General features: G+C 49.2%; 1 protein-coding gene across 1 annotated transcript in view; it reads right to left on the reverse strand.

Moving 5' to 3' along the window:
• Positions 1 to 22,153: 22,153 nt before the first annotated feature.
• LRRTM4 (leucine rich repeat transmembrane neuronal 4) overlaps positions 22,154 to 27,100 on the reverse strand; it is a 197,082-nt gene continuing 192,135 nt past the window's right edge. Inside the window, exon 3 of the mRNA XM_069035438.1 lies at positions 22,154 to 23,504. Within this exon, the coding sequence (XP_068891539.1) occupies positions 23,283 to 23,504 (222 nt within the window). The 3' untranslated portion in view covers positions 22,154 to 23,282. The remainder of the gene's footprint in view (positions 23,505 to 27,100) is intronic.

A 27,100-nucleotide genomic window follows, 5' to 3' on the forward strand; every position in this document is an offset into this window, starting at 1 on the left:
AATGATCTTTAGGAAAATAAAAAATGTAATTCAGAATGTTATTAGTGCTGATGTGTTTTAGAGCCTCTGGTTTACCAGATCCACCTCTTTTACCTACAAGTTGTAGGTTCCTAAAGCAGAACCTCCACACTTGGAGTAACCCAAGCTCTGTCAAACCCAGCAAGGAAATCTCCTGGTTTCACTGGCAATTCCTGCTGTGGAAATTGAATTTTTGAATATTTTTGTTGAATAGATTCCGTGAGGAGCTGTTGCAGGGAGGGTTGATCAGCTCATCACTTCCCCTGGTTCCAGCTCTCTGCCTGCTTCCATAAGGCTTCAAAGGGGTTTTTTCCTGCTTATTCACTGGTGACTCTTCTGCCCAAAGGCTACAGAGAGCATTTGGAGGAAAACACTGAGTCCAGCGAGAGCTGCTCACTCGAGTGTGGCTCAGAGCCAGGGCCAGGCTGTGCTGCCACAGCCAGGAACCCCCAGAGGGGAACCAGGCCCTGCTCCAGGCCCTGGATGTGGGGCTGAGCACCCTCATCCAGGGAAAGCGTCCCTGCCCACAGCAGGAGGGGAACGGGATGGGCCTGAAGGTCCTTCCCAATCCAACCCAACCCAACCCAACCCAACCCAACCATTCCAGGTGCTGGATGTGGGGCTGAGCACCCTCATCCAGGGAAAGCGTCCCTGCCCACAGCAGGAGGGGAACGGGATGGGCCTGAAGGTCCTTCCCAACCCAACCCAACCCAACCCAACCCAACCCAACCCATTCCCCGGTTCCCTCCCCGCTCCCCTCCCTTAGCACTAGCAGGGTGCTAAGGAGCAGCTGAGGAGCATTTTTAAACACCCCCAGAGCACTGGTGTCACCCACCATGGTGCAGAAGGTGACAAAGACTCAAAAAGCCTCGTTCTGTTTCTTTGGGCTCACCAAATTGCCAACAAACACCAACAGGCACCAAATCTGCGCCGGCTGTCACTAAAATCCATTTAAAGCCAATCCATTTAAAGCCAAGTCCCTGCCCTCGCCACGTGGCACTGGGTTAATGCTTCAGTTTGGAGAGCTGGGACATCTCCTCTCCTCCTGAATCTGTTCCTGAACCTTTTTCCAGCCCGGCATTTTAAAGCAGCCAGCAGCTGAAGGCAAGATTGGTGCCTGGGGACTGCAGCATCCCCATCCCTGGAAAAGGATGGATGGGGCTCTGAGCAACCTGGTGGGGTTGAAGACGTCCCTGCTCATTTTGCAACCCAAAATAGTCCATGATTTTATGATCCTCACAATAAACTGGAGCAGGGTCACTCCCTAACACAGCAGAATGTGCCAAAACAAAACCAACAGCAAGATCCTGCGAAAATGAAGCGCCTGACTACTGAAGGGAGCTGAATAATTCACCCAGAAAGGAGCACAGCAGCTCTGATTCCAGCCTAGAACAAATCTTTTCCCTGGGAAGGGAACATCTTTATGGCTGGCTCAACTCATCCCTCGCCTACCTGCAGCCACACCAGGAGCCTTCACATCAGGTGACACTGGGACAGTCACTCGTCCTCGGGGAGAGGCTGAAACCCAAACTGGAGCTGGCACTGGAGCTGCACGCCCACCTCCCTGGCAGGGAGGGTGTCAGCTCCACTCCTCGGGGTGCCTGAGGAAAAATAAATCACATTTCCTGAGGAAATCAGGGTTTGGTGTCTTTGTTTTCATGGCACAATGGAACAGAACGAGGCGTTCCGAAAGGGGCGTTAAAAAAAGCAACAACCCAAGGCAGAGGATGGGTCAGAGACGGCACCTGAAGCGATGGAGGAGATTGAAGCTGGAATTCTCTCCCTTCTGGGAGGATGCAAGGAGGCTCAGCTGGATCACTGCTATCCCAAGGGAGTGTCCTGCTCCTAAAGCTGCCTGTCCATAAATACACAACAAGCTTAGGATAACTCTGGTCTGTTTGGCACCCAAGGTGAATTTCTGGGATCTGGGAATGGGGCAGGGCAGAACTGGGCACTGGGCTCTTCCCCAGGCCAGGGGAACGAACACCAACAGCTTCAGCTTTTCACCTCCTGCCTCACACTGCACCTTCTGCCAAGAGCAGTTTCCAAGCCATAAACACTCCACTTCCCTGAAAGCTTTGTTTCTGAGAGACAAACCCTCTGCACCAGCAGGTTTTCCTAAGGAAAACACCTCCCCGGGTCTCCGAGGATGTGCAGCGTGTGCACAGGAGACAGACAAATTCCCTCTCCAAACCCTGGGAAAGACTCAGGGAACAGCTCAAGGCATCCGAGGCGAAACACCTCCAGTTCCCAGCAAATTTATCACAAGTGAGAACACAGCAAAAACCAAAATTGCTTTGCAAGGTGGCAATTTATAGCCAGGCTGAGGCCTCGGTTCCGTGTCAGTGCCGAGTTTAGCACATTGCCTCTGCCCCAGGCACTCATTCCCCTTCCCCACCTGAGGATTCCTGTCTACCAAGTTCCTCCCACACGGAAAAACAGGCAGGAAAACATCTCTGCTGCAATCCCAGCCCCTCAGCCTGTTGTGTAAGCAGACAGGCCCCAGCTGAAGCACAGACACTGCTGAGCTCCCTGCAGTCCCAGTGCCTCCATCCCGATTTCCCGGGATATTCCCAGAGCAGCCCCGCGAGGCTGGATCCGCAGGCGAACGCCCACTGCTGCTCGGAGCTGTCCAAGCTGCTCTAATCTGATCAGGCCCACTCTGTGTTTGCCACCAGCTCTGCAAACCCACAGCACCTCCCCCCTGCTCCCACACACATCTGGTCACCAGCACTCCCCTTCCCAAACAAACTCCAGGCAGCAGAGCCAACTTCCCCGGGTTTGGGTTTATTTATTGATTTTCCTGCCATCTCTGTGCTCCAGCTGCCTCATATCCCATAAATTGTGGCCGTTCCACAGCTGGATGTGCCCTGTCAGGGGTAGGAAATGCTCCTGAAGGCTCAGCAGGGCTCAGCCCCTCTGTTTGGCACTGAAGGATTCCCACCCCATGGCAGCTTCAACGAATTCCTATTCCAACTCCAAAGGCAATTCCAGGGTGGGCAGCCCTTGCAGGACCCACACACAAAGGAAATCCAAGGAGCTCAGCCCAGCTCTCAGTCCCATAATCCACATCTCTCCTTGGATCAGAGCCTCCCTGGGGATTTATCCCAGTTAAAGCCAGCACTGCAGCAGCTGAAAGGTGCAACAATGCAGCACAAAATGGGAAAAAGCTGGGATGCTTAAAGCCAACAAATCTCGCAGATGGAATTGAGCTCAGTTTTAGGGTCCAATGTGGAGTGGGGCCTGTTTGTCCTGGAGGTTTCCCCAGGAAAACCCCACACCAGCACCAGGTAATTCCCTTTCCAAGGGAAAGTTCTCTTTCCAAGGGAAGGTTCCCTCTCCAAGGGAAGATGGTCAGTTCTGCTGCTGCCCCAAGTCTGTCCCAGCTGGTCCCACACAATCAGCTCACGGACAAATTTAAATGAAGCTCCTCATCCCCTGATTGGAGCCCACTCCAGAGCACAGGTACATCCCATCAGAGCGGGTTGTTTTGGGGGGAATTTACAGGGATTAAACCATCCCGGGGACACCCAGGGCACACTTAGGACAGGCTGAAGTTCTGCAGAAGGAAACAGGCTGGGGAAGAAGCCAGGGTTTTGGGGAACTCCCTGCTCTTCAGCCAGCTGAAGGGGCAGAGCAAAGCTCGAGTTTGTATCAGACTGAAGAGAATCCTCAGCTTTGCAGAAGGAAGCAGGGATTGCTCCCAGAGCTTGTGGGAATAAAAATCATTAAAATCCCCATCAGCTTCAGGAAGAGATTTGCTTTTTATACACAAACCTCCATTTATTTATTTTTAATTGAGACAGATGATCCACAGAGCCGGGTCCTTCAGAGCTGCAGCTCTCCCAAGTAAAGGGAAAACCTGGCAGCAGCTGCTTCTCCATCAGGGAATGTGGCAGGACAAGGTCCCTGGAGCTGCAGCCAGGACCTCCCACCTGGCCCAAATATTCCTGGGTGCCCTAAAGGCCCTCCCCAAGGCAGCTCCAATGCCCAGTGCCTTCGGAAGTATCAGGATCAGGAGGGAAACAAATGTTTGGTCCCAACCCCATAAATCTGCTCGTGGATGTTTCCTCCCTCCCCTCCAAGTGACCGAGGAGATCACGTTGGTGTCACAGGAGTGCCAAAGCCTCTCAGTCCTCTAACACGAGGATCAACAGATTCTCAGAGGACAATTTGTGTGGCCACCCACTGCAGAGAGGGTGGGAATGGTATCAGCCTCTGTCTCACACGAATGTGCTGGGGCTTCCTATCAGCTGTGTTTGTCGGTCTCTGGTTTCTGCAGCGAGTGGTACAAATACTCCAGAAAGTGCTGGATTCCAGCAGACCCCAGCTTCTGTAGGAAACCTCACCTAAAATTCCCAACAAACCACTCAGTAACAGTTGAGAGGCACTGGAAACCACTGTAAATTCACTTGGAACAAGAGCTACGAGTGCAGAGCTCACCATTACAGACAGCAGGCAGGCAAAACCAGGAAAGGACATGGGAAAACTAAATGGATTTTGAGTGATCATAAAATCACTTTATCAAGCCTTAGCCTGTGGGGCTTTAGCTGTTCTCAGGCTGGTCACAGAGCTCTGCTGTGTGGGAGGGGGTGTTTCATTTCACCTGCTTGTTCAGGTGCTTTTAGGCCCTGGTCAACACCAAAGCTCAGACAGATGTGGGGCGCAGCAAACACAGCAATTCCATCCTGCTTAACCAACAAAGCCCCGGAGCTTTCTGGGGGACAATCCTTCCTCTTCCCAGGCACAACATCAAACACCAGCCACACACACTTTAATCAGTGCCATTTCTGCAGCAAAGCAGCCCTGAAGGATGGGAGGGGATGGAAGGTGCAGTTTGATCCTCCCAGAGCACAGCAATTCCTATTTCAAGTTCCTGTGCCACTCAGTGAGCACCAAGGAATGCTCAGGACAGCAAAAGGAATGAGAAAAGGTCTAGGCCCAGTCTCATCTCTCCTTCTGACAGCAGCCGGCTAATTTCAGAGTCAAATCTGTATGGTTGTGTCGCCAGCATTCCGAAAAAGCCAGGTCTGAAGACCCTGGGTACACAACTGAGCTCTGGAACTTCCCTGCACACCCCAGCAATCCCAAAGCCCTGGAGGTAGGGTGGATGCAACACCACAGGCTGCAGTACAGCAATTCAACGCCAAACGCCGGTGGTTTTTCCACCAGAAACAGCCCAGCTCCCCTTTTGGGTGCTGCTCCTGCATTTCTGGGGCTGATCAGGGGTTTTGGGATGTGCAGAAGGGCCTTGTGCCGACGCCACTGATCCCAAACCTTCGGCCACACCTCCACGAGTTTCCTGCAGCACCTTCCAGCTCTGCAGCACTCACATTCACTCACTTGTAGGTATTCCGCAGGTCTCTTGTCACCTCTGCCCCAGCTGGTGCCAGGCTGACAGAGCCCCAGTGCCCCCAGCCTCTCGGAACGTCACCGAGTGGGTTTTGTTTCCTTCGCAGAGCAAAACTCACGACTGTTTTATTTCTTTGTGCTCCCTCTCCGTGCGTGGCTCAGGCAGCCCCTTCTCCTTCTGCTTGCCCATCTGGGGGTGGGAGGGAGCACCTCCCTTCCCACAATGGCAGATGCCTCCTGAATTCCAGGATGGAACCCAGCCCTTCCCAGCGCAGGGGCTGGAGAGCTCTGGAGCCCTGGCTGAGGTTTTGGTGAGACGGCCCCGGGGAGGCTGGGAATGTGAAATTCCAGCTGCTGAGCTCAGCTGGAGTGGGTGCAGCTGTTACTGAGCCACGAGAGGAGCGTTCCCATTGCTGTCTGGGCATCACAGCCCCCATTCCTCAGGTTTAACGGAGCTGCTGCTGCCTCGTTTGGGCTCATTAGAAACCCCCACATCGCTTTTCTCACCCTCCTCAGAACGAAAACCTTCCCTAGTTCTAAATTTAAGCCAAGCCTAACACAACTCACCCAGCGCCAGCATCCTAAGCAGCACAGCAGTGACACCGACGGCTCCAATCGAGCCCTGTGGGGACCATCCCCAGTTTGTTTTCCAGGAATACAACATTCCCAGGCAAATGCTTCCCTCCCTCCCCGGCACTCTTTGTGCTCTCCAGGGCTATGGAAACGCTTCCCTCCGGGGAGCAGGTGCCATATGGGCGTGTAGGCTCAATTAGCACATGCTGACAGATAGCAAGACACTTCAAAAAAGATTAAAAAAAAAAATCCCAAGCCTTGGCAAGCTCGGAAAGTTTCTCTATTGATTATGTCATGTTGCATCTCGTGGTGCCTTAACTTCCGAGGTTTGCTGGGAAAGAAAGGAAAAAAATCAGAGGAGAGAGGGAAAGGAAAAGATGGAGCGGGCTCCTGAAGGAGGCAGAGGGATGGGAGGGAGCAGCAAAGCCGTGGAGGAGCTTCTTGCCAGGTTCCCCTGCCAAGGGTGGGCACAGGCCCTTCCCGGAGCAGACGTTTCATTACTCACACATCTCTGACTGCCCAAACTGATCTTAAAGCACTTTGGCATGTCCCGAGGGTCATCAGGGACAGCTTCCTCCCTGCATCCATAATGGAACGGCTCTTAACCAAAATTAAACCGGAATGCCTTAATAGCTTCTGAAAATTGACAAATCTGGAAGAGCTGATTTCTTATTCCCCTCCTGCCCATACAATTAGAACAGGAGAAAACAGCGAGGCTTTCTCTCTGAAGTGCTGAGGAATCTTCAAAACTTCTCCAGGAGCCCAAAAAAGAGCAGAATCCCCTCCCTGATGAAAGACCTGACCCCAATTTCAGGGACCCCACGGTGGCAAAGCAAACCCAGAAAGGGTGTCTGCTACTCCCAGTTGGAAAATTGGGGTTGGGGTGAGGAAAAGGTTCATCCCCTGCTCTGTCACAGATGGATGAGTCACTAAATTGCTCCCAGCTGGGAAGAGCACTGGGTTGTGTCCCTGATCCCGCAGCCAGGGCCAGCTGGGGCTGGCATGGGACCCCTTCCCTCCTGGAAAACCAACACCTGCCCCTACAGACGCAGCCCTGGCCTTCACAGCACAGAGGGACTGAGAACAGCCCTCCCCAAGCCCACCTGGGTGGCCTCGAAACCACTTCCGATCCTCACCCTGGCGTTTGGGTGCCTGGAGCCCTCAGGGAAAGCTGGAAGGGTTCTTGAGACATGAATTGGGTGCTTTTTTATTGGGATGAAGCACAAGATGCTCTTTTTTCTGGGAGAGTCCCGTGCCCTGCCTCTCAGCCCGTGAATTTATGGAATTTGAATTCCAAATTGATGGGGAGGGAAGGCACGAGCTGAGCAGGGAGCAGCTGATGCAGCCAGGCAGGACAGAGCACGGACACTGCAGCAGCTCAGGGCTCTGCATTCCTGACTCATCCAGCAGGAGCAAATGGAGGAAGTCACTGTGAAAACCCAGGAGGAATCAAACGCCACTGCAGTGATCTGACGAGCACAGCTTCCCTCCTCCAGAAACAGCACCCAGCTCCTCTCCGCAGGGTTTTGCCATGGAATCTATTCCTGCTCTGGTGCTGTGAATGCCACACGCGGCACCTGCACAGGTGAGAGCTGGAGAGTCACAAAAAGGCTTTTCCCTCCTGCCTCTCTGCCATTAAATGAAAGGATGAAACCCATCCCCTCCACGTAAATACCAAACGTGCCCAGGAAAGGAAACAACAAACCCTGGCTGGCCCATCCCATGCTGAGCCTGCAGGGGCCCGGGGAACCAAATGGCAGAAGAAATAAGCACTTGGAGGTGTTAATGGCCTTGTGACAGCAAGGGGGGAATTGGATGTGGGAGAGGCACGTGTGGCCTCGCAAACAGAGCTGCCCCAGAGGCAGCACCACCTGAGCCACCAGCACCTCCCTCTCTGCTCCAAACAAGCGTGGTGTGTTCAATTTATCCTGGATGGAAATGAGCCGAGCAGCTGAGACTCACAGCGAGGGCACAGCGCGCCACAAGGGCTCAGGTCCAGAGGGTGTTGGGCCCTTCCTGATGTCACCTCAGTGCTTAAATATGGAGCTGAGCTCTGGGGACTTCAAAGCTCCGAGGAGGTTCAGTGTCCCTGCACTAAAGGTGCTGTTAAAACTACAAAGACTCAGCCACTTGCGGCCCAGCACTCAGGGAAATTGCTGATCAAACAGCAGCAGGCAGAGAGCCCCTGCTCTGCTCCTGAAATCAAGCTGGGAACCTCTCAGCCGCCTTTACAGGAATCAGTCCCAGGGAAGGGATTTGAAGATCAAGGAATTGTCTCACATCTGATGGTGGGGACCAGTGAGCTCTTCCAGCTTTGATGGAAGAGCAAAGGGGAGCCATCCTTGGCTGTTTGGGAGGGGCTGTGGAAGGAAATGGATTTCTTAGGTTGGACGAGCAGCAGGGACGCTGCAGAGCACATTTCCAGGTTGTCTCCCAAAACCTGCTGTAAAGCCTGTGGCAAGAACCTCAGCCTGTGCCACATGGGCTGTAAGGGATCTCTGCTGCAGCCCTGCCACTCTCACAAACATTCCTCGTGCCAGAAGTTCTCCCACCCGGTGCTCAGCTCCCTCCCCGCTGCCTCACTCCCTTCGTGCCAAGAAACGCACAGAGAAAGGGCTCAGACAGGAGCAGTTGTTTATCCCCGAGCCGTGCCTGAGCCTGGATTCCCTGGCAGCTCCTTCCCCCTGTGGTTTCTGTGCTGCACAGATGTTCCAGGGACGCCTCTTTGCCTCCTCAAGTGCCTCAGCGCACAGCTGGTCCCTGCATGGGCATTGTCCCCCGGCTCTCCTGCTGTCACCAGCACAAGGGGGCTGCTCTCCTCCTCCTCCTCCTCACTCAAGCCCTCCACCTCCCAGTTGATGCCAAACTCTCAAAATTAAGGTTGTTTCCCTCCCTTGCCTTGTCTGTGGGTTTTCTTTTGCCCACGTTTCCCCCACAGATTCCAGAGCCTTCATCCCATTCCTGCTGCTGCGCCAACTCCATCGATTCCATCCGCCCGGAGAGGCTGGGGGAGAAACTTCCAGCAGATTTTGGTGCAATGGCCTGGAGTAAAATTCCCATTAGGGCTGAGATCCAGCAGAACACCGGCATTCCCGTTGTTCCCATAAGAAACAGCTGCGGGGAACTCAGCAAGGCACGACAGTGGTGGGTGGTGCCTGCACCGCGCGGTCAGACAGGAGATAATTCACGTCTCCCTGCCAGGCCCGACCAGAAACACTTCAAAAAGTGCTGTCAAACAAGAACATGTGTTGATGGGATCAATTGTTGCCCTTCCCTGGGAGAATGGTAACTGAGATATAAGGCAAATTTGATGATTTAAGCAGCTGTGCACAAAGCCTCGTGCTCTGCTGCACCAACGACTCCGGGGTAAACCGAGCTCCTCTGCCGCATTCTGTTAAATTTTAGCCACATCCCCAAAATACCAAATTCCTTCAGTTTGATTACCATTGAAAAGAAATCTGTCAGAGGGGTATTTTCCTGACACGCAGTTCCAGAGCAGTAGATTTTTTTAGGGATGTAATTATTCCAGCTCCTCGTCACAGAACCACAAATCCAACCTGCAGAAATTATCCTACCACAAGGCCCACGGAACCCAGCTGATGTTATCCATCAGCAGGGCTCTGTTGCCAGCTTTTGCACCTGAACATGGTCATACCAGCTCTTCCTCTTTTATATTAAAGCTGGATCTTCGGGAGACAATTCCTTCCCTCGGCAACTCGGGTTAATGGGAACTCCCCGGAATTTTCCAGTCCCACATCCATTATGGATGAGATTATGATCTGCTCAACAACAACGGGGAAAAACCGAGAGAGACAAAAAGATTTGTTTTGGGAAAGATTTCCTTGTGTTCCCAGGGAAAAACCACACAATATACATGGAAAAAGATGCTTGGAATAACACATCAAGTCATCTTCCATGGGATGCCAGAATCTGGTTTGGTGTTTAGGAAAGAACTGAATTTTGGACAGCAGAACAACACTGAAATGCCCCTGGTTTGGGTACCTGTGAGCAGCTCTCCCTTGGAAAATGTAAATTATAAATTTCCCTGCTTTCCCAGCAAGCGAAGTTCTGTAAACCAGGCTTAGCTTTGGCTTTAAATGAATGTTTATATTGATAAGTAAATTGAAAATTACATCTCCTGCATGCATTACCCACGCTAATTCCACAGGCCTGGCTGCAAATATTGACAGAGCTCTAACTCATTCATTAGCCCAGATACTTACAGATCATTTGGATACTCCCAGTTTATGTCAGCTCCATTTTCCATGCTGGGATCAGGCACAAAAGGGCAGTAAAGCGCCTGAAACTTCAGCGTTTCTGCTTCCCACTGCCAAGGCAGGAAGGTGGTTGTGGGTGTTCAGGCTGAGGATGGAGATTTAACTAATTCTGGCACCTTATGGAGCTGCTGTTTTCTACCTTCCCCCAAAAGCAGCTGCCCCTTCCCATTCCTGACCTTTTCCCAGTTCATTTGCAGCTGGATTCACCAACTGGAAGCACAAACAGGGAATGTGGGGCAATGAACTGGGAAGCTGCTGAAGGGAACAGAATGGTTGAGGTTGGAGAAGACCTTGAGGATCATCGAGTCCGACCGTGGCCCAGCACCACCACGGTCAGCACCAATCTGTGTCCCCAGGTGCCATCCAGAGGTTTTTCAGACACTTCCAGGGATGGGGACTCCCCCACCTGAACAGGCAGGGCTGGGCAGGTTTGAAACTTGTATTAATCAAACTAATTGCAGAAGGAAGGGATTTAATGCACCACCAGGAGATGTTGGTGTATTAAGTCCTGGAAGCTGTTACTTTCAGGGATCCCACTGGATCTACTCCCTCCTGGAACAGGACTGGGATGTCCTTTCTCACACCACGAGCAGTGCTTGACTTTTTCCACACTGCAAGTATTTCACTGGGAGCTCTCTCCCAGTGCAGCACCAGCAGCGCCACTGCGATCCAGAATTGGATTCCACATAAAATGCCACATAAACCCGGGATATACTGTAATGCTGACTACAGACAGACACTGGGGGTAACCCTTGCTGCTTTATAAACTGGTTTTATTTTAAAAAGTGCATCTATGATCATAAAATCCTAGAATATTCCAAGCTGGAAGGGACCCACGAGGATCATCAGTGGGAATTGGTACCGGTGCTCTTAGAACCCCAAAGGTCAGAGGACGTTTAATAATGTTTCTGAATAGATTTTTAAATGATATGCTCAGTGCTGGCCATTCTTTCTGCTATAATCTCTGGGGTTTTAGGTGTAAAAGCACCTAAAACAGGTCATCAGGAAAGGAATCAGTAATTGTAATGTGGAATCAAAAAAGGAAATAATCACTATACCCCCCCCCCAAATCTTCTGAGTTCTCTCATCAAACTGCTGGTGGTTTGAACAAAAATGAGTTGTAATTTGTTTGGGTTTATTTCTCAATCTTCTGGCCACTTTAGGCAGGAATTTTGAGCATCACAACCTTCACAGGACCCCTGGAACCAGCCCTGCCTCCAGCAGGGACAACGTGAGGGAACTGTTGGGATTTTCACATGGACAGGGCAGGACATTCTACTGCCCATCATTTCACTGCCACTTCTCTGAGAAACACAGACCTCTGTAAACTCCCCCTTGAGGGTAAAATAAATGAATTTAGGCTTCCCCAAGAATGTTCAGCAAAAAGTTTACCACAAAATAAAAGCCAATATTGAAAATCATTTCAAGGAGGGCCCAAACATTTGATGGACACAATAGAAAGAGCCCAGAAAAGAGCTGTCGACATTTCTTTAGGATTCTTTCAGAGCTAAGCTTGCAGTAGCCATCGATTTTTTGTTTTCTTCACAGGTATAGATATATTATTTAATACAACCCAACAGTTTGTAAACCAACTTTCTTGTGCTTCTGAAATATTGATGGCTTTTAGAAGGTTGGAAACTTGACTGAAAAAACTCAGTTCCACATATGAGGCCTAAAATGCTGCAGCTAAATCTATACCAAAGCACCAAAAACCCCCCAAACAAACCACATTTTTCTTAACTGCTGCTTTTTATGGCTTTTAAAAGCTGACATTCGTCAAGCTCTCCCTAAAAAAAAAAAATCCCCCAAAAAGCCAACATGTTTTTTCTTTCCTTGCTTAAATGGGACTTGTTGTTTTTTCCCAAACTTTCCTTCTTGCTGGTTCAAAAATGTTCACGTTAGGCCTCTTTAATTGAATAACATCACTCCTGCTCTAGCCCAAAAATCAATTACTTCAGAGAACACACGGAGAAAATTTGGTCTAAACAAGTCTGCAATAATCCTGACATGAAGTTGTCAGCTTACACTGTGTCTCAAAAGGCTTTTTTAATATTTCCATATTTCCACAGGAATAGAGATGCTTTTGCAGGGAAGGAATCCACTGTGCTGTTATTTACACTAAAACAACCACTAATATTCCAATATAAATATTCATAGTTGGGGTTCCAGCCTTCCCTCCTTTCCCTGGGATGGTTACAGAGCTGGGATTCACAGGAGAGGGGACGAATATTGAGGGGGCCTCAAGCTCTCCTGGGGTCCCCTGTGCCATTAGGGGGGTGTGTGACACCCCAGCCCCCCCCAAAATTGCTCACGGGACACTGGGGAGCCCCTGAGCAAGGAGCTCAATATAATAAAATATAAATTATTGGAGTTGAAAACAATCTTCACTCTCTGGTGTTGCCAACCAGGTTTTCTCAAAGGGTTTTCTGCAGTTTGAAGGGTGAGACCAGGGCTACACAAATCCCATGTAAAAATTCCCAAGAGTAAACCAGGGTTACAAAAATCCCACCTGAAAATTCCCTCAAACAAACCAGGGCTAAACAAATCCTACCCCAAAACCCCCCCAGAACAAAGTAGGGCTAAAAATCTGCCAGAATTCTGTGTGCTGGTCACGCACACGAGAGGGAAAAGCTGCTGATGTTTTCCATGGATGGTCCCCACATAATTTAATTCAGGCAGCTACTGAGGGAAACTGAGGCAGCGAGTGCGGAAGAGGCAGAACTCGGAGGGAAAAGCACTTAAAACTTGATGGATTCAGCCTCTGGAAGAAAAATAGGGAGGATAACTGGAGTTTATAGCACAAATCCCAGCTGCTTTGGGCTTTTCCAGCCCTCCCAATCCATCAGTGCTGTTACCAGCGAAGCCTTTTCAGCCACTGGCACAGGGCAGGTTCAGGATCCACCTGATCCCAGCCTCGTTCCCTGTGGAATCCCCACACCTGTGGAACAGCTGCTGGGCTTTGCAGCAGGATTTTCCTCACCTGACAAGTCAAAAAACTGCTGAGAATTCAGCTTTGCATTCAAACAGCCACACCCTGGGCCTGCTCCTGCCCAGCACGGCCAGCTCTGCCCTGGCTGCTGCCCAAAATCCACTCTGTGCATAAAAATGAGCAGAAGCATCACATAAAAGTGGAGGGTCAGCTTTTAAAACCCACCCTGAAGGGTTCAAAAACAAGCAGAGCTGGCACTTCATGACAGGATTTATGGGCAGGGTGGGATTTGTTCAAATGTTGGACTTGGAGGCCTTTTCCAGCCTTAATGATCCAACAATAGGGTTCCTGCTGGGGTGAAAACTCACATCCCTTTTTTAACCTTATCCCAAAATACAACTGGTCTAAAGGCCCTCTGGACCTGATGCCAGTGAGACGCTTTTCCTTTGCTCCCAGCAGCTTTCCTCCCTCAATTTCCACCCTTTATTTCCCACACCACATCTGGCTGCTAAATTCAGACCTGTGCCTGCATTTTCCTGCACTTCTTAAGCTATAAACTGATTTTCTTCCTGATGGGCACAGACAGAAATTCCCTGAACACGGGGCTCGAGGGCTGAGCAGCTCCAACCTTAAAGAGGCGTTCACAGCACCAGGTCCTGTGCAGCTCTAACAAGCAGCCCTTTATCATCTCCATCAGTTAATTTAACTCTGAGCCTTCAGATGCTGCAGCACAGACTTGTTTTACTTCATCTACATCTCTATCGACCTGTCTGTCATTTACATTATTTATCAAAGCCTGGCAGAGCGTGCAGAGCTCCACCAAAAACCTGCTGGAACTGCCAGGCCCTGCCCAGACAAGCTGCTCTTCAAAGATACAAGGTTTGACGTGAGAGGAAGGGCAGGTGTGGCACAGAACACCTGTCACAGGTGCTGGACAGGACAAATTCCATGTTTTTCAGTGTAATACATCGATCATCTCAGGGCTGAGGTCAGGGATGCTGAGGAGGAAGGGATGGCTCCCTGCAGTGCTTCCTGAAGCTTTCCCAGCTTTTAAACTCATTTCATTGCCCAAAATACCTGACATTTGCTGGGGGCGCTGCCCAGGGCTCTCATGGAAGGTTTGCTCTGTGTGGTTATTGCAGCAGGAGGCTGAAAAGGCCCAGCAATCACAGCAACCCTCAGGGTGGGGGTTCTGCCGAGGCCTGAGGCTTGTACACAAATCCCATCCAGAAATTGCCACAAACAAAGCAGGGCTACACGAATCCCATCCAGAAATTGCCACAAACAGAACAGGGTGACACAAATCCCATCCAGAAATTGCCACAAACAAAGCAGGGCTACACGAATCCCATCCAGAAATTGCCACAAACAAAGCAGGGTGACACAAATCCCATCCAGAAATTGCTACAAACAAAGCAGGACTGCACGATTTCCATCCAGAAATTGCCACAAACAAAGCAGGGTGACACAAATCCCATCCAGAAATTGCCACAAACAAAGCAGGGTGACACAAATCCCATCCAGAAATTGCCACAAACAAAGCAGGGCGACACGAATCCCACCCAAAAATTCCCAAGAGCAATCCAGGGCTACACAAATCCTGCCTGAAAGTTCCAAAGAGTAAAACTGGGCCACCAAATCCTACCTAGAAATTCCCCATAGTAAAACAAGGCTACACAAATCCTGCCTGGAAATTCCCAAGAATAAACCAGAGCTACACAAATCCCACCCAAAATTTCCCACAAAGAAAGCAGGGCTACACAATTCCCTCCTGAAAATTTCCAAGAGGAAACCAGGGCTACACAAATCCCACCTGAAAACTCCCACAAACCAAGCAGGGCTACACAAATCCTACCCAAAATTTTCCAAGAACAAAACAGGGCTACAAAAACCCCACGTGAAAATTCCCTGGAGTAAAATGGACCACCAAACCCTACCTGGAAATTTCTCATAGTAAAACAGGGCTACACAAATCCCACCCGAAATTTCCCAAGATTACAACAAGGTGACAGAAATTCCATTTGAAAATTCCCAAGATTAAAGCAGGGCTACCCAAATCCCGCCTGAAAAATTCTCTTAAAGCAAAACACACAGCTACACAAAATTTCCTTTTTCAGAACAGTTTCAGTTTGCTGCAATTGTCAACTAAAAAGTTTATTAAATGGGAATAAACTACTAATTCCCTGCCACCAACCCAAAGATCCTGGAATGTCCAGGTTTGTAACTTTGTACTCTGGTATCCTCTTCTTGACTGAAGTTGATGGATTTTAATTTATTTATCCATCTTCACCGGGCATTATCACATCTCTGAATGTTTCTATCACCCATCACGTAATAGCTAAACCCACTTTAAATAACTTAAATAACTTCTTGCACCTTAAGAAACCTGTATAAAACCAATAAGCAGAGAGGGATGCACACTCTACCCAATTAGTACAAGCTATTTTCATTTCTACAGTTCTAAACCCAGCTCCAGTTAGAACTTTAATGAGTTTAAGCAACAAGAGCCCCACGCTGCTCACTGGACCAGAATGAAATTCAAGCACTACTTCAGAACTAATTTGCACAGAGAAATATAAACCAGGAGGCATTTGCATCTCACCAGGGGCAGTGCCAGTTCTTTAAAGATTAATACCTCCTTATTTTAGCTGATTTTAGAAGGAGAAGGAGGTGACCAGAGCCCCCCAAGCAGAGCAAGGAGCTCCAGATGATGAGCTCCAGATGAAGGGATTCAACCACTAAACCAAGCCTAACAAACCTTTTAAGACCCTCACCTGGGTCTTAAAAAGCTGCTGCAAATTTTTGGTGTTTCTTTATAATCAATGTAAAAACCCTTTGGTGAGGCAACTTTAAACTTTCTTTTAAACATGTTTTAATAATTCAGTGTCTACAGAATGTTTTCTAAGACCTCCAAAGCTCTCCAGAAAGCACAGGATGGGCTTGAACCACTCCCAGCTTTCCAGCAGGCTCAGCACCTCCGTGAGGTTCCCTCTGAGGGTTCACGCTCGGTGTTTCCAGCTCTTCTCGGTCATGGACAGGTTGGAGAGAGCCCAGAGGAGGCCCCAGGGTGTGCAGGGGATGGAGCAGCTCTGCTGCAAGGAAAGGCTGGGAGAGCTGGGATTGTTCACCTGGAGAGGAGAAGCTTTGGGGTGACCTCACTGTGGCCTTCAAGGACCTGAAGGAGCTGCAAGAAACATAGAGAGAGGAAATTTCCAAGGGCCTGGAGGGACAGGACACCAGGAATGGCTTCCTACTGCCAGAGGGAAGGGATAGATGGGATACTGGGAAGGAATGAGGGGGGTAAGGGTGGGGAGGGGCTGGGATGGAATTCCCAGAGGAGCTGTAGCAATTCCTGGATCCCTGGCAGTGCCCAAGGCCAGGCTGGAGCAGCCTGGGACAGTGGGAGGTGTCACTGCCCATGGCAGGGGTGGCACTGGGTGGGATTTAAGGTCCTTCCAACCCAAACCATTCCAGGATTCCATGATTTAATCTTGCAGGGAGAGCAGAGGGAGGGAACAGCTCATTCCTGGAGACACTCAGGGTTATCCTGCCGATCCCAATCCTGCTCCAATGGGTCTCCAAGGATGATGCACAAACCAGGGGCAGATCCAGCTCTGGGCAGAACTGGGACTGTGAACAGCCAGGCCTGGCCCCAGCCTGAGCAGGAATTCCGGCCCCTCAAGCATGGGGCTGGAGAGAAAGTGAACTGTAAATCATTCCCAAGGCACTTGCAGATAAAGCCTAAACTAATTAATATCAGAATTATTGATGCACAGCAAATATTTTGCAACGAATTTATCTGAAACTCTGCCACCACTTCCCATTTTCCAGCATTGATTTATAAATCACTGAACAAACAGTGGCATGTCCAATAAATACTTTATGAATGTTTGCCAGCCATTTATCTTACATAATATGATATAAATACATTGCAAATACCACAATGTTTGAGGAGACTGTTTATAAATTACAACTCGAATATCATCAACAGTTTATGGGAGTGTTGCTCCCTTTGTCCAACACGAGGAGTTTAAAAGGCATTTTCCAACCCAGGCCATTCTATGATTTTATGACACGACTTTTATGATGTATTTTGCTCTGAAGTATTGTGACCACATTTTCTATCCCAGCAGAACACTGACATCACTGTGTATGCCAACCTGCCCTCTCTTTCAACCCTAAATCCCAGGAGGATTTGGGAGGAAAATGCTTTCTTTTCCCTCCTTCATCAGCCTCTCAAGATGCCCTGGATCCTGCTGTTCCGAGCACACCCTTTTAGCAACGAGAGCCCTCCAGAGCACTGGGGAGCCCGAGGCGCTGATTGAAAGTCACGAGCTGCTGGAGTTTGTGCCTTATCAACTTGATTTTCCTCTGCCTTTTTAATACACAAAATATCACTGGGAGGTGGCAGGGGAGGGGGGCAGGCACAGAGCCTGCTTTGACTTTGTCACTGATTTCTGTCTCACTCACACCAAAAGTTGTCACCGAGACCAAGCTTGCAAAGAGCTGGGTTTAAGGTGTAGGCTCGGCCTTGGAAAGCTCCCGCTTACAGCCAGGAAGGCACGGAAGAGTTAAATGCATTCCTGAAGTGTCCCAGTAAAGCAGAGACTCCACAGAGGTGAGGCAGCAGAACCCCCCAAGCTCCTGCAGTGCCCCTGCTCCACTCTTTCCCCACAGTTCCATAGGAATGCCACAGGAACGGGATCTGCTCCCCGGCCAGGTGGCAGCTGAGCACCTGCACCTCACCTGGGGGAGAGGCAGTAACTCCTGACTTACTCAAGGCTGCCTTGCAGGTGCTGCTGCTGAGTTTGGAATGACTCTGTTCCTTTCCTGCCCAATTCTGGGTAAATCCTGGAGGAGAAAAATGCCAGAAATTACTAAAAGAAGCGTGGATGGACTTGGCAGTTTAATTGTACCTGTTTAGAGAACTTGTCTTACCTGTAGTTCAATCCTGCAACTTTGATAAACATTAAATTATATAAAGATATTGCTCAGTTAATTGTTGAAGTCACCTAAATAATTCATGGGATCACAGAACCTTGGAATGTTTGGGTTGGGAAAGGGCCTTAAAGCCCACCCAGTGCCACCCCTGCCATGGGCAGGGGCAACTCCCACTATCCCAGGCTGCTCCAAGCCCTGTCCAACCTGGCCTTGGACACTTCCAGGGATCCAGGGGCAGCCACAGCTGCTCTGGGAATTCCATCCCAGCCCCTCCCCACCCTCCCAGCCAGGAATTCCTTCCCAATATCCCATCCATCCCTGCCCTCTGGCAGTGGGAAACCATTCCCTGCGTCCTGTCCCTCCATCCCTCATCAATCATCTCTCTCCATCTTTCCTGTGGGCTCCTGGAAGGAGCAATTAGCTCACCCCCGAGCTTCTCCTCTCCAGGCTGAGCAATCCCAAAGAATTCCCAGGGGTGCTGTATCTCGAAGCCACTGGAGCCCCTCCTGCCCTCAGAAGCAGCAGGCAATGCTCACATCCACCCGCAGCTCCCTGGAGGTGCTGAGGGAGCACCAGGAGCTCTGTGGGAGAGGACCCTGCCTCAGATGCAGTTTGAATTTTGCCAGCCTGGAATCGGTGCCAGCATGGCCACGGTGGGCTGGGATGTGTCCCCAGGCTCCGGCCAGGACTGACAGCATTCCCTGCTGGAGCCTGACGTACTTTGAGCTGCCCACGCTTTATTGGATGCCAGCACCAGGGCAGCAAGGCCAGGAATGGGCATTAAGGGCTGCTGGAATAACTGCACGCAGCAGCTGAGGGATGTTGGGTGTTTTACTCCACTTAGGGCCCAGCTCTCCTGTGGTTCTGGGTTTCCTTATTGACCCTCCTGAGGTTTTCTGTTTAACTCTCACAGTGTGGGGTCAGGCTGGAATGTTTTTAATCAGAGCATCATGGAATGGTTTGGGTTGGAAAGGACCTGAAAAATCCATTTCCAACCCCTTGCAGGGACACCTGCCCCTATCCCAGGTTGCTCCAAACCCCATCCAACCTGGCCTTGGACACTTCCAGGGATGGGGCAGCCGCAGCTTCTCCCCCAAAAGGGGCTGCTTTATTCTTATTCACCACTGGTAATGACACTTTTTAAAATCAAGATTCTTGAGTCTCCTCTTCCCAGTGACGAGCAGGGTCTGTGGGGATCAGAACATTTCCTGCCCTTGCCCTGAGGAATGGCTGATGTGTCCCTGAAATCTGCGTTCCTGCATTTTCTGGGGATCAAGGAAAGATCTTAATTCCTGCCCTCCGACAAGCCCAAACTCCAAGTCAGTCCGAGCCTTCTTTATTGCTCCCACTCTTATGAGGAAGGCATTAATATCAGACAGGTAATTTATTTTTCTTAATTTAAGGCAAGGTTCCAGCTTGATGGACTCACAGCCCCACCACCCCCCCTTCCTTTCTACAGCTTTAAAAGTGACAAGTGACATTTAAAGGAGCCAAAACCACCCCAAAATTAATAACTTTCAATACACACTGCATTAGACCCTTAAATCTTCATGCAGCTTGAAAATATCTATAAAAGCACTAGATTTGCCATGGCCAACGTGCCAAATTCCTTCAGGGACTTTTTCCAGTAGGGAGTCAGGATGAAATTGTGTTTATCAATCTTCGGAACACTTGCAATTCATTACGGAAAAGGGCAGCTTATTCCGAAAGATTTTCAAATCTCACAGCAAAATATTGCCAGCCTTGGAAATAACTCTGAGCAGGCGAAGGGCTGGGACAGGCTCTGGGATGCAGATCCCACCCCAGCATTCCCAGGACAGGGGAATTTCAGTGCCCCATGGACAGCTGGAAGATGGTTTTGAGTGAGGGAGAAAAGCAGGAGCCAATTTTCCCAAAAAGTCTTCAAAAACCTGGTATTTGGTCCCATCGGTTGCTGTTTTTTTGCAGAGCACGGAGCTCACAGCTCAGCAGCTCCTCTGGGGGCTCTGTGACCTCCGTGGTGCCACCAAAGTCACCACTCCATAGCCAGGCCCCTTCATTAACGCCCCTTTTGCTGTTTGCTGGGAGAGGAATCCCTGGGAACAGCATCAAAGTTTAATTTTGGGGTCTTACCTGGAGATCTGGCGAGTTTCTCCATCCTCCCTTGCAGAGCAGCCACTTCCCTCACCAGAGCTGTGTGAAGAGGAGTAGAAAGACCTTCCCTAAGGAGAGCTGGGACATGGTTTGAAGCTGAAGGTGCAAGAGAATCACGTGAATCCAGGAACCGAGACTTTAAAAACAAAACAACAAATATATAACTCATAACAAAAGGCTGGGGGTCAACACATTAATCTTGGCTTCTGGAATAATGGATGAAGAGCAAATTTTATATAAATTTCTTTGGCTTTAATTGCAGGCAGGAGAGTTAAAGTTTCAATTTTTGTTAAATCTGGAGCCCCCCATCAGCTTGTAAAGAGCCCTTTTGGTCTGATCACTTGAGCTTGGTCCAATGGCTTCTGCTTTGATCCAAAGCAATCCAGGACACAAATTTTTGGCTCCTCAGGACCTTTAGCACTTGAGGAAGGTTTAACTTCAGCCTTCGACTCATTCTTGGAGCTTTTTCTCCTTAATTTTTAAGGATACAAACAGGAGTTATGGGGTTCTTACCCAAACTGGCATCAGGGTACAAACAGAGGAAACCCAGCAACATTTCAGGCAGAAAACCATGAATTCACCCAGAGACTGAGCCCACAGGAGTTTATTTTGTTCCCACAATTCCCACTAATTGCCAAGAAAATCTGTAATCTAATGTCAGTTCCAAACATCCTCCAAATCGATGCTAAAATTAGGTTATTTTGAAATAAGGACATGAATAAGGGGGAGTTTGTTTAATTTTCAGGATTCTCTTCAGGAGCTTTTCCCAGAGCACGAGGGGAAGCTGCATTCAAGACAATTATAAATGGAATTAAAAAATAAACAATATATTCTCCAATATCCACATGCCCAGCAGGTGGGGGGTTAAGGAAAAACACACCAAGACAATGAATATTTCTGGGTGACATTTCCTTCCTGGGTCCTGGCAGACACAGAACGATCCTCTTAAAAATTAAACCAGGATTATACAACTGCTAATTAATCATATTAATGATCCTGACAATAAAAATATTGCCATTCTCATCTTTCAGGAGCACGGGAATGCGGTTCCCCTTTGGATATTTCTTGGAATGCATCCTCCTGCTGACCTGGAGCTGCCAGGAATGGAAGGAAGCTCTTCCATTTTCAGCTCCATGGGTCAGTGTTTCAAACTCCATTTGAAGTGTTTGGAGCAGCTTTTTCCCTCCATCCGTGGCACTGCCAAGGCTGGCAGATCTCAGGAGATCTGATCTGCAAACTCCTCACCTGGATTTTCACTCCATTTGCTCTTTATTTCCCGCCCAACATTTAATTCTAAATGCGTTACCTTCCATGCATCACATTGACTCCGTGTGTCCACACGTCCCTGCGCAGCCCAGGGAAATCCACCCACATCCTTCCTTGCCTTCCAGGGAAAAATAAATCACTTTTCCAGGTGAGAAACACAGGAGACAATAGAATATTGTATCTATGAGACAGCCCTCAGCACTTGCAGGAACTCATTCATCCTTGTGGCCAAGATTTCTCATAACACACCCAAAGAAATACTTGAAATAATCACCAAATGCATTCTGTCCTAAATGTTGTTGATGTGTTATTCCCCCTCCAGATAAAAACTCATCCCTTGTGTTCTGATCTGAGTTGGTTTAGCGCCAGTTCAGGTTTGCAGATGAAAAACCTCTCTTCTGATTAAAAACCCCAAATTTTAGTTAAGAAAGAAAGTTGTTTTCCCTCTCTTCCCCTCCCCCAGGCCCCAAAACACCTCTTTTTTCAGACAAACCAAATAAATTGAGCTTCTCCAGACTCAGGTTGTTTGAATTCAGAACAATTCCCTGATTTCCTTCCAAGGGGGGAGAAACAGGACCCAGCGTTGTCCCCTCTGTCCAGAGTCCACGTGTCCCACCCCCAGAGAAATCATTCAAACAGTAGCTTGGCTGTGGTGTCCCAACCACAAAATAATATGTTTATTTTTTTTTCCATCACTTTTTTTTTTGTTGTTGTTTGTTGTTGTCATTTTATTGATAAAAACTACACAAAAACTAACTGATCATAATAATTAATTAAAAAAAACAAACCAAAACCAAAACCCAAACCAAAAAAACAACGTTACACATTCTGCTGTGTTTTAGAAATTGTGTCAGCCAGTGAGTTGCACTAAATGCTCTTTAAAAGATTTTCCTTCTGATCCGTTTCAAGCACTTCACTTCCATTTTGGTTCCCAAACGTCCGTGAATTTTGCTTAACAAGCACCACTGGCCTGGAAATCTGAGTCGTGACTCCGTTGCAGTATTTCCCCCTTTTTTTTTAGAGCCCGAAAAGGAATTAGAGTGTCAACAATGAAGCACAATGAAGATAAAAAATCAAAAGCCCCCTCCATAGTGTACAGCCTGTGTCTTAAATGTACATGCACCCGAGTTTCTTTGTTTCTGCTGCATCAATTGCCAAGGTCCTTTTGGTTCAACATAAGCTTTAATGCCCATGTCTGAAGGTTGAAATATTAACGCTCGACCACTTGAAAAACAACCAAAAAAAAAAAACCCCAACCCAAAAAACCAATCCTCAAAAGGAAAAAACAAAATATAGAGCTATCTTTTGTTGGTTTAAAAAGAACAAAAATAGTCAATGGATCTTTGTAATAAACACTTAATAAGGGAACATGGCTGACCCTCCCCAGAGCCTTGCCCTCCCCACCCCGTTTATTTTTACCTGTGGTTCTCCTTCCCTGGAACCGTGCAATGTAGAAAAATCAAATATACAAACAAAACTCTTAATCCATCCCTTTATGTAGCTAGAGTGAAATCTATTTGTTGTTGTTGTTGTTGTTGTTCTTTTTAATAAGAACTCGACAATCTCTCTCTTTAATATTTACATTGAGGAATTTGTTTGAAAGTTTAAAGCAAAGAAAATCCTGAAGTTCTCCGCGTGCGTTCCGCACGCCGGCGTTCGCGGTGCGCGGAGGCCGCGGCCATCCCCTGCCCTCGGAACGTTTGCCGCTGGAATGGTGGGGTTTTAGCGCCTTGCCTGGTCTCTTCCCAGACGAAAGGTCCCTCCCAGAGCTGTCCCCCGGAGGTGGCCCCGTGTTAGTTGGGTATTCTCTCGATGTAGATGGCGGGGGCGGCGGAGCGCGCGATGGTGGCGATGAAGCTGCGGTCCCGGCCCAGGTCCAGGTTGGAGGTCTCCGCCTGCTCCCGGGACACCGTCTCGTAGCCCTTGTTCACGTGGAGGGGCTTGTGGGCCTGGCAGTAGCCGATCACGGGCTGGTCGTAGCTGTAGTAGGGTAAAGTCTTCATGTGGTGAGGGACCTGCACCAAGAAACGGGACCAAAGAACAGCAACCGTCAGCACTGGGCTGAGCCTCGTGTTCGTGCAGCATCACCAGAAATCTCAACGCGGTCTCAGCCCCCCCCGGGATCAGCCCACAGGAGAAACCCCTGAGGGTTCCCAGCTCCCTGCAGCACATTCAGGTCCCTCTGGAGCAGCACTGCCAGGCTGGGAGAGCTGTGGGTGTTCAGCCTGGAGGAGGAAATGCTCCAGGGGGATCTTAGAGCCTCTTCCAGTGCCTCAAGGGGCTGAGAAAAAGGAGGGAGAGGGACTCTTTATACGGATGGTGGTTTTACACTGCCAGAGGGCAGGGATGGATGGGATATCAGGAAGGAATTCCTCCCCGGGAGGGTGGGGAGGGGCTGGGATGGAATTCCCACAGAAGCTGTGGCTGCCCCTGGATCCTTGAAAGTGCCCAAGGCCGGCTTGGAGCACCCTGGGACAGTGGGAAGTTGTCCCTGTCCATGGCAGGAGTGGAAGGGGATGATTTTAAGGTCCCTCCCAACCCAAAGCATTCCAGGATTCTGCGGTCTGTGCTATCGGTCCCCATTCCTGGATGGATCTCCCACCTGGCAGTGCTGGAGCCAGAGCAGAGGGAGCTGCTCTGCCTCCCTCCCTCCCTTTCCCAGTTTGTGGGCAGATGTTCAGACTGCTCCATTCTGACTCTCTTGAACAACCTGGCTCTGAAGAACAAACCAAGGGGTTTGTAAAGCCAGCAGCTCCCCAAAACTGTCCCCTTTTTCCAGCACCTAGAGAGGAGCTGAGCATTTCCGGAGAGCCCAGACCAGCCTGGGAATATCAAAAGCTGACCCAGCTGGCAGCGGGGTGGTGCCAGCACAGCTGGAACACGGGTTATTCCTTGGTGCCAGCACAGCTGGAACAGCTGTTTATTGCTGCCAGGACAAAGCTGCTCACCCAAGGTCACGATTCCCTGCGTTCTTTATCTTCCAGCCTCCCCAAGATAAACACTATCAGAGCAGCTCCACTGCTGCTCACCAGAGCTGAGCACATCCACACCTCGTACAAATGTATTTCCAAACGCTGCCAGATCCATCCTGAATCCCAGCTCTCCCTTATGTAAATCCTCAGAAACTGCCAGCCCCCCACCTGCTTTTTTCTCTTTTTTTTTTCCTTCCATAAATATTCTACGCTTGCAAATGTTAATCCTACGACTAAATATGATTTATGGCACAACATCAGATACAAATCTTTGCAGATAATTTTATCATCTGCAAGAGATGAGCTGATCAAGTCGAAAGAAATATGCTCTGAGGGAGAAAAACACACACGGCAGGAGAGAGAGAGGCGAGAGTTGATTCTAACGCTGCCAGCAAACCTGAGCTCATTATAGCTGGAGATATCCTACACATAATCCAATCTTGGAACAAATGCCTTTTGATTTTCCAGGCTGAACTTTAAGTGAAGACCACAGAGCTAATTTCTCCCAAATTTTCATTGCTCGGTGCTCTTCATCCCGAAAAAGCATGGAAAAAGCAAAGGCATTGAGGCTAATTGGGAACTTTTGCAGGGTCAGAGTTCCTCTTGATGTGGATCCCCTGCAGAACGCTGGAGAGATCCCAAAATCCTTCCAAGAGCTGGAATTCAGCTGCGAATATGATTTGACATGCCAGCTGAGTGGCAGGGATGCGGAGGACAAACTGCTGGGGGGAATTTGGTGGGACAACTGTGCTGTCCCCTTGGATAGAGCAGTATCTGTGCCAGTTCCTGTCAGGCCGGAGTTTGGCCTCAGCTTTAAGGCAGCTCTTTATGATTCCATAAAAGCCAAGGACTGTTTGTGTTGTGCAGAGCTGAGGGATGGAGGTCCTGCCTCAGCAGCAATAACACACAGCCCATTAAGCACCTGAGGCCTGGCTGCGAGCTCCAAACGGAGTCAGAAGGATCGGGATCTCCACAACATCCCTAAAAAGTGATAAACACGGGGTTTGCAGCCCTTTTCCAGTGGCATTATAGAATCTATCGCTAATTTTCACTTCCAAGGTCTGTGCACATTTAAAGCACAGCAGTAAGGGTCGCTGGGTGGAGGGAGGGTGGATGTTCTTTATCAGTGTAAAAAATAAAACAGAACAGGTGGATCAGGTGAATTTGCAGCTTAAATAAAATCAGGATGTTGCAGGTTAATCTGTAGAGCGTTTTTAGGATAAGGAGGCCCAGCAAGGGGTTCTCAGGCCTGGCCCTCGTGCTGCTCTTCCTCTTCTGGGACCTGGCTTTCACTAAGGGAAATTAAAGAAATAATGGTGTCAAATGACTGTGGGAAGCTCTGTCCTCCAGTAAAGACTGAAGGCAGAGATGCCACCAGCCCCTGGCACCCCTGACAGCCCTTAGGATGCCCCTGGAATCAAGAAAACACCACAAGAACAATTCAAACCTTCCTGGTCAAAGGGAGGAACCCAGGACTGTCCCACAAAGAGCCCTGTCCTTCCCCAGAAGATAACTTTGTGTTTGCAGGAAGACACAAGGGCTCGGTTTTATTTACACCGAGGTGACCACAGGTGACACCTGAGCCCCCAAAGCTTTTCCAGGACAGAGCCTTGAAGGTGGAAACTGCTGCAAACGTGGGGACAGCTGTACCAGCACTCATCCCGTGAAATGATGGAAAACCCTGATGATGCTGCTCACTCTACACAAAGCTGTTACTCTTCTATTTTTACAGATTCAGAGATCAACAAAACATATTCCAAATCATCTAAGCTGCAGAGAATTAATTTTAGAAGTGTTTTTGTTCCAGCTTCTGAGGTAATTTCTTTTTTCTTTCACTCCTGCTATGGAACTAATACCTGAGACACTCAGATGTGACCTTGCACAAGTCATTTTATGAGCTGGAAAATGAGAAGCTTCAGTCCTGCCCCTGCTCGTCCTTGGAGTCTGGAGCCCTTTGAGGTGAGGGCTGTTTGTGCAGGGACTAAAACAACCCGACTGTGACCTAAGCTGGGCCTTTTCAGCTGCTTTGGCCTCCAAGAGACAAAAAACAAAAACCAACCAACAAACAAAAAAATAGCAGAAAAAATTCCAGAGAAATAAATACAAAAATTCCAGAAAAATAAATACAAAATTTCCAGACAAATAAATACAGCCCTGGGATTGTGTCCTCAAGAACTGGAACAGGCTGGTGGTGGAGTCCCCGTCCCTGGAGGGATTTAACATGGAATCCTGGAATGGTTTGGGTGGGAAGGGACCTTAAAGCCCACCCAGTGCCACCCCTGCCATGGGCAGGGACACCTCCCACCACCCTCCCCAGGCTGCTCCAAGCCCCGTCCAACCCGGCCTTGGGCACTTGCAGGGATCCAGGGGCAGCCACAGCTGCTCTGGGCTGATGTGTCTCTTCAGAGCATTTTCTGAAAATTTTGTATTTAATTTTTCTCTTTCATTCCCATTTTAATTTCTGAAACCAGCACTGCCCAATCCTTTCCTGAAGTACTAAAAGTTTTTGTGGCAGGAAAACAGAAATCAGCATGAGAATGAGCTCCAAAGTCACTGACACACGACGAACATTTAGGGTTTAGCCCATGTGTGCACCAGGTAGAATTCTCTGCCACACTGTCCGTCCTTCCCTGAGAGGG

Source organism: Aphelocoma coerulescens, chromosome 22 (genome assembly GCF_041296385.1).
Source record: "Aphelocoma coerulescens isolate FSJ_1873_10779 chromosome 22, UR_Acoe_1.0, whole genome shotgun sequence".
In the NCBI taxonomy this organism is placed as follows: Eukaryota; Metazoa; Chordata; class Aves; order Passeriformes; family Corvidae; genus Aphelocoma; species Aphelocoma coerulescens.